The sequence below is a fragment of the Babylonia areolata genome, chromosome 23 (genome assembly GCF_041734735.1).
Source record: "Babylonia areolata isolate BAREFJ2019XMU chromosome 23, ASM4173473v1, whole genome shotgun sequence".
Classification (NCBI taxonomy): Eukaryota; Metazoa; Mollusca; class Gastropoda; order Neogastropoda; family Buccinidae; genus Babylonia; species Babylonia areolata.
Window position 1 is genome coordinate 32,847,032 of NC_134898.1, and position 7,904 is coordinate 32,854,935.

The 7,904-nt window shown below is 43.6% G+C and overlaps 1 protein-coding gene across 1 annotated transcript; it reads left to right on the plus strand.

The window, feature by feature from the left end:
- Positions 1 to 459: 459 nt before the first annotated feature.
- LOC143297830 (uncharacterized) lies at positions 460 to 7,067 on the plus strand. The gene is made up of 3 exons (XM_076610343.1): positions 460 to 1,416; positions 2,758 to 2,898; positions 5,630 to 7,067. The coding sequence occupies exons 1-3, from the start codon at positions 1,206 to 1,208 to the stop codon at positions 6,109 to 6,111; spliced, it is 834 nt and encodes a 277-aa protein (XP_076466458.1). The 5' UTR covers positions 460 to 1,205; the 3' UTR covers positions 6,112 to 7,067.
- Positions 7,068 to 7,904: the final 837 nt, after the last annotated feature.

Sequence of the window (7,904 nt, forward strand, 5' to 3'; positions counted from 1 at the left end):
TCTGCACACACGCACATACACAGAGTACAACACAGTTGCTTGCTCAGTCACACACCATATGTACACACACGTGTGTGTGTGTGTGTGTGTGTGTGTGCTGATAAAGAGGTGAGTGGGTGAAACACTTAGTATTACTTTTATACTTGTTCAAAGTATCACGGTCTTCACAAAGAGAGATAGAGTGAGAGAGCAACTCCAGCTGAATAGGGCCATGCCCTTCCTACGTTGATGACTCAACAGCCGATAGCCCACAGAGATGATAACAAAAGAGACAGCAGCCCTGACACACTTCACCTGCCTACAGTGACAAGAGACACACTTTACCCGCCTATCTGATCGTCCACCTTCCATAACCTGCCACATGACACCACATGACTGACACTGTGTCACAGTCACCGTCACGTGAAAACACCACCCACCTACTTGAAACAATGCATCCCGTACAATTTTGGACACACTTTGAGAATTCGTATCAAAGGTGTACTTTTAACGCACACTGCATCTTCAGCGATAATACTCTTGCCCTTTTCACTCTCGTTTCGTAAAGGCTACTGGAAAAAAGTGTGTGAGATATCGTTCCAACACGCTTCGTGATTGGTCCTTGCAATGTATTCGCTATTGTTCGGCGTGTTGGCTGCATCATGTTGGCTAATAATAGCGCCAGCCAGCATTCGAATCAATCATACTTCTGCGACGTAGAAATCCAGACGTGTTAGACCCATGGGTATCAGTCCTAAGGATTACCGTCGAAAAGGAACTGACTGGAACATCGAGGAAGTTCCAACATCTTTTTTTTTTTCTTGAGAAGATTAATTCAGTTACTTCAAAGTTTTAAGTTCCGGAAAATTCCTTTTCATTGTCTGCGTGACTGAACTAAATCGAAGCCGGGCACCACACTTCACGTTCTTCTTGGCTTTTATTTGAAAATAGAATTCCGCTGTTTCTTTGTATGATAAATCTTGTGTTGTTTTTATATTATTTCTTCGAAACTGCCTACCGAAACTGAGAATATATACAAAAAAAAATGTTGAAGAAATGAAATCAGTGGTCATTAGCCCTGAACTGAGAGATATTTAGTGGGCATTGATTATCAAATCATCCACGGCTACCGTTGAAACAGTCAGAACGTTCAGTGGAATCTTTAATTAAAAAAAAACCACAAAAAACAGTTGAGTTCACAAACTTTTGAAACTTGAATCGAAACGATGCCAGTGTTTTCACAGCGACACAGGGGATACCAGGCTGGAGTTGTCTTGCTTTTGCTGTCTGTTGTGATGGCGACGTGGGGGGTGATCGCCCCTGGGTGGTTGCGGGAGGAGGTGGAGGGGGGCGCAGTGATGTACCATGACCTGTGGTTCATCAACTGCCAGAATGGTTTCTCTGGGTGCGACTCAGAGCTGTTCGGAACTGAAGATGGTCAGCATAATGTGTGTGTGTGTATGTGTGTGTGTGTGTGTGTTGCCGGCCGGTGTTGTGTTGTGTTGTGTCAGTGTGTGTGTGTGTGTGTGTGTGTGTGTGTGTGTGTGTGTCTGCCACCGGGTGTGTGTGTGTGTGTGTGTGTGTGTGTGTGTGTGTGTTGTGCCACCGTGTGTGTGTGTGTGTGTGTGTGTGTGTGTGTGTGTGTGTGTAAATACTTTTTTTAAGCAGTTGTGCGGTGTATATGGATCGGACCGCATGCTTTGACACCTTGAAAATCAAGACCATGACTCGGAATACAGGGTCATCATCGAAACTGAAGCTGTTTTAATGCCCGGTTGTTTGTTTGATTGCTTTGTGAAAAGTGTCTGTTGTTCAGAAATTCTTCTTAAAGATTGCAAGGGCGCCGTTGCTGATACCCTGGTAACCATTTCATTCCATTTCTCCCTGTAGTTCCTCGTCTTTGTAAGGGCTTCGCTCAGTCTCAGACCTCTAGTATCAGTGCTGGGATATGTACATCTCTTTTCTCTGTCTGCGTCTCAGGATTGTCTTTACATGTCTTGCTGATCGTGAGATGTGCCCATACCACTTCAGTTTTCGTTTCTTCACTGTGATAAAATCGTCTTAGAATCCAGTGCCAGGTTTGCAGGTTTCTCGCTTCATCCATGATGATATGATATACGTACTGAGAGCTAAGGTATTCTCTCTTTTTTTGTATGGTCTGTTTGTTTGTTCGTTTGTTCAGTCATTGCAAACGAAGGAAAGGGGGTGAAGGGATATTATATAAACGAACTGAGAAGTGTATGTAAATGAGTGATCTCTATGCCGTTTATAAAATCTCTCTCTCTTTCTCTTTCGCTTTTATATTTTTGTTATTATTATTTTTTTGTTGTATATTTTTTTCCAGGTTTAGTGCGAACAATCATTTCTTCCCCACTGAAGTACCCTTTTACACGTAATTTAGAACTTTCTTGTTCTTTTTATTGTTCTTACTCTTTTCCTTATTGTTGTTGTTGTTGTTGTTGTTGTTGTTGTTGTTGTTGTTGTTGTTGTTGTTGTTGTTCTTCTTCTTCTTCTTCTTCTTCTTCTTCTTCTTGTTATTATTGTTGTTGCTGTTGTTGTTCTTCTTCTTGCACGCTTGTGTGGTGTGTATGTATGTATGTATGTATATTCGTACACTGTATGATTGCCTGTCTGTATGTATGTATGTATGTCTGTGGGTATGTCTGTTATGTCTCTGCATCTCTCTGCCAGTATGTGTACGTGTGCATTTCATCGATCGATCGATCGATTGATTGATTGATCGATAGATTGATTGAATTGACTGATTGATGTGATCAGCCTCTTTCCTGGCGACACTGGCACTGAGCTGCCTGGGGCTGCTGCTGTTGCTGTGTTCCTGTGTCGCCCTGATCCGTGGCAATTTCTGTCTGTCCGTGCCGTCCTATGGCTGTGCCGCCGAGGTGCTGGCTCTTCTAGGAGGTACAATTTATAGCTCCCTTTCTCCTTCCCTCTGCGGTCTGTCTACCCGCCTGTCAGTCTGTCTGTCTGTCTGTCTCTTTCTTTCTCTTTCTGTCTCTCAGTGTCTCTATGTCTTTGTTTGCCAGTGGTTTGTCTCTTGTCTGTATGTCTGTTGTCTGTGTTTGTGTCTCTATTTCTGGCTCTGTCTGTCTATCTGTCTGTCTGCCTCTGTCTCAAGTTAGTTTTTGTCTGCCTTTCTCTTTCTCTGTTTCTCTCTGTCTCTGTTTTTTTTTCTGTTTCTGCCTCTGTCTCTGTCTGTCTGTTTGTCTCTGTCTCTGTCTCTGTCTCTCTCTCTCTCTCCATCCCTTTCTCAGTCTCCCTACTCCTCCCTCCCCTGTGTCTGTCTGTCTGTCTGTCTGTCTCTGTCTGTTTGTCTCTCTGTCTGCTGGTATGCAGCAAGCTGAAGGACTACTTGTGGAGAAGCACTTAGACAAGTTTTGCATTTTTTTTTTTTTTTTTACTGATTAAATCAGTGTGGAGCACTTTAACAATCTTTGTCTCTTTCGCTGACAAATGAATATCGCCGTTTGGAACAGACCTATACGTACTTAGCATGTTTGGCAATTGCGCACTTTGGCCTAGTTTTCGGCTAGACGTCATGCGCATTTTGTTCCCCCGATAGCGCAGGGGTGCCAGCGACAGTGATAACAAGCACTTTAGTAGCCTACAGCATCAGCAACAGTGGTAATGTGTAAGTAGCAGTTGAAGTATTATGTGTTTGATTGTGTTTTCATATTTGTGAAACTGCGTGTTTGTTGCATATCTGTTATGTGTGTGTGTGTGTGTGTGTGTGTGTGTGTGTGTGTGTGTGTGTGAATGTATGTCTGCATGTTTTACATTTATTTGCTTATTTATCATCATTGTTGTCTTTTAAAAAAAAAATTTTTATTTTTTTTTATTTTTATTTTTATTTTTTTTAGCTTAGAGTTGACTTCTTCAAGATTTTGCGCCTTATAAATATTATTATTATTAGTAGTAGTCTTTTTATGTTTTTTGTTGTTGTTATTTTATTTTATTTTATTTTTTACTTTTTTTCTTTCTTTTTTTTATTTTTACTTTTTTTTTCTCAAGGCCTGACTAAGCGCGTTGGGTTACGCTGCTGGTCAGGCATCTGCTTGGCAGGTGTGGGGTAGCGTATATGGATTTGACCGAACGCAGTGACGCCTCCTTGAGCTACTGATGCTGATATTGATACTAGTAGCCTGCCACTGGTCACCACTGAGCTGTATCGAGTGCCACACGTTTCGCCAAAGCACAACCCATTCACAGACGAAACGAATGTCTGGAAAGGACGAAAGATGCCTAAAGTTGTAAACGGGCGGTGAAACGACTGATGGAAATGTTGGACGCATGGTCAGCAATCATTCTAGTAATTATGCAATTCGCGGCACTTAGAAAATGGCACATTTTAACTGGTGTTGATGCCATCGGCGGATATACTCAATCAAAATATAATTTGGATACTTACAGTACTGTAGTCTGGTGCACAAGCATGGCCATCGCGAAAAAAAAAGAGCCGGCTCCTCATGAGGGCCGCCATGGCTCAAGGCGTAGGCGAAACGAGCGCGTAAAAAAAAGAAAAAAAAGAAAAAAAGGAAAGAAGAGAAAACAGTCTGTAGGCGAAACGCGCGTGGACGAAACGCGATGCACCGGCTGCAACCTTGCTAGTAGCTTACCCCCCCCCCCCTCCTCCTCCCCCCCCCCCCCCCACACACACACCATCCTGGTAAACTTCACCAATGTAGATATGCTTTAGGGAAACCGACTGTGGCCTTTACTGTGGGTACCCAGTTGTAACCGTATTCAGTCTTACGTAACTGACCGCAATTTTGCTTTTTTGGTAACCCTGCTGTTACCAAGCTCTTGGTAATCCTCCACTGTAACCTTTACCTTTGGTAGCCCGATGTAATCTTGCTGTTGTGTAATCCTCTGTAACTGTGCTATTAAATAGCCTGCTGTAACCTTTTTTTCTTACGTAACTTGCTGTGACCGTCCTCTTGGGTAACCCGCTTTATAACCCTGTTCTTATGTAGTAACCCAGCTGTAGGTAATCGTTCGTAGGTAACCAGCTGTAACATTTACCTTTACTGGTTTACTTTGCCAGTTACTTCACCTGACCTGACCCGACCCGACCTGACTTGACCTGACCTGACCTGACTTGAAATGACCTGACTTGACATGGTCTGACTTGAAATGACCTGACCTCACCTGTCCGTGTGTTCTGTGTGGCTTTTCAGGATCAAAGAGGCGATGCCAGTCTTGAATAAAAGCTGATATGAGTTTGCACATTTCTTCTGTCATTGCTGCTGTGCGCAATATGATCGGTATCAGGACAAACCGGGCGCTTCTTTTTTTTTATATTATTTTTTAAATTTTGTTTTAAGAGGGAGCGTCTGGGTTTGTTCGAATGTACTTTTTATTTACCTGTGTGCTAGTTGAATCGGTAGCATATGCAGCATTGACTTGAAAGTTGTGTACCTTGTGAATGGAGAGAGTTACCACTCTTATACTATTTGCTGACCTAACTTAACTGACCTGACCTGACCATACGCATTGATCTGACCTGATCTTATCTGATCTGATGGTGAGTTAGATAATCACGATTCCCGCCCACCCCCACCACCCCTCCTTTCCCCCACCCCCTGCCCACACATCCCTCCACCCCTCCCCTTCTCCTTCCGCGTGCGTGCAGGTCTCAGCCTGTTCATCGGCAGCATGGCCTACGTGGGCGACAACACGCAGTTCCTGCAGGACTTTCCCGCCATGGGCTACGGGCCCTCCTTCATCCTCACCCTCTCCTCCTCCGTCCTGACGGGCCTGGGCGGGGTCCTCCTCTCCGTCTACAACAAGCGGCCCGGCACCTCCTACTACTGCCGCTTCCGAGCTGTCCCCGTCACCAACTCCTACACAACAACGCCCACCATGGTGGAAGCTACCTCGACCGCTCCCTACTACCCTCCCTCGTCATCCTCGTCGTCTGTTCAGCGTTCCAAGCACTCCAAGTATCAGAGCATGAACGGGAACGGGTACGGGTACATGTACCCGCAGCATTCGGCAGCTGGGGTGGTAGCTGCGTCGGCTGGGCGGCCGCAGGCATCGATGAACAGCGTGTACCATTATGAGGATGAGCAAGTGTTGTACGATTCGTACCAGAACTCTCCGCTGTTCAGATAGTGGCAGTGGTGGTGTGGAGGTGTGGAGTTATACTCTGTCCGAACGGAAGAGAGGTGTGTACGGTGTTTTGTGACATCGCGAAAGTTTTTTTTTCCCTGTGTGTGTGTGTGTGTGTGTGTGTGTGTGTGTGGTGCGGTGTGGTCAATATCTTTTTTTCTAATCGATTTTTTTTCACCCGCAGTGCCCGTGTCACAACATTCCGGACTGATGTGGTGTGGCCAACACGCTATCGTTCGTTCGGATGCTTCTCAAGGCTTCTACTCACACACTCACACGTACGAACACACACACACACACACACACACACACACACACACACACACAGAGCGACAGTGATTTTGGCAACTTCACTTCCAGTCCTAGAGACCAGAGAGAGAGAGATTCGGGATCCGAGACACAGTGTACGCATACAGACAGACAGACAGACGCGCGCGCTAACGAGTCAGACATAATTATGTGTGTGGGAATACGGTGGAACTTGGCACTGGTGGTCGGACGCCACTCAGTGACTATGATACATACATACAGTGCATACATACGTAGACAGAGACAGAACACAGGTGCTAATTTGCATGTCAGCCTACCGTTTTGTCTTGCTAACCCTGCAACTTTGTCAGCTGTTCTTGCACTTTTTGATGAAAAAAAAAGAGAATAATTTTATCATTTATTGTTTAATTGTACAAAATGCTTGACATTAAAAAAATATTTATCTGATTTTATGTAGCTAATTATGTAATCATTTTCTGAAATCCAGCGCCGGTACCCTCAGACCCCCTTGCTCAGTTTATTTTCATTATTTCATTGCGATGCATTCATTGAATGTAGTGTTCCAGTCTCTGGAATATGTAGTGGTGCGCATGCGCAGTGATGAGTGAATGAACGATACTGTTGACAACAACAATGTCCTTTGTTTTGTTTTTTCAACATTGGTGCAATAAAATCTCTTTGTCTTCTCAGTCTTGTTTGCTGTTGTCACAGTTTGACTGATCATGCAACGTGTACAGCGCTTTTGTCATTTGCAGATCGGTTTTATTGACGTTTAATTTATGGACTGATGCCCAGTCAGTTGAAGTTGTTGTTCACGTTCAGTGAGGTTGTTGGTGTTCTTGTTGTTGGTGGTGGTGTACTTCATTGTTTCCATTTCATTACAATTAAGCTAAAGACACTATGCGTTATACAACGTGATACCAGCATGAACTGAAAAGGAATTGGAGGAAAAAGAAGAAGGGCCCGGAAATCAGCAACAGTGAAATAAAAACAACAACAACCCCCCCAAAAAAAAAAAAAAAAAAAAAAAAAAAAAAAACCGCATTTTACATTGACCACCTGTCGTGTCCATCTAACGAACAAGACAAGAAGACATTAACCACATCGCCAGCTATTCATATTCATTTACATGTATATACACTGTATAACTTTTAACTGATTGTACTGTACGTTTTTCCCTTCATTTTCCGCGGCCCGGGCTTTCAGTTGAGACAATAGTTGCATTCGGTAAATCAGTAAACGACATTATATGAAGCCAACACTTATTTTCCTGAAGTGGATCTGTATTTTCATTATTTTTTTGTTTTGCTTTCTGTGTTTCGTTTTTATCTTATTTTATTTTATTTTTTTTATTCATTTAACGTTCATATTCAAACATTTGGAAGAATGGCGAAAGGAACTAACAGTCGCGGCAACTGAGACGGTGCGAATTCAGTTCAGTTCAGTTACTCAAGGAGGCGTTACTGCGTTCGGACAAATCCATATACGCTACACCACATCTGCTAAGCAGATGTCTCACTGACCAG

Coding starts and splice junctions, on each gene's coding strand:
- LOC143297830 (XM_076610343.1), top strand. CDS start 1,206: ATGCCAGTGTTTTCACAGCGACACAGGGGATACCAGGCTGGAGTTGTC. Junction 1,417..2,757: donor GCTGTTCGGAACTGAAGATG/GTCAGCATAATG, acceptor TGATGTGATCAG/CCTCTTTCCTGGCGACACTG. Junction 2,899..5,629: donor GGTGCTGGCTCTTCTAGGAG/GTACAATTTATA, acceptor GCGTGCGTGCAG/GTCTCAGCCTGTTCATCGGC.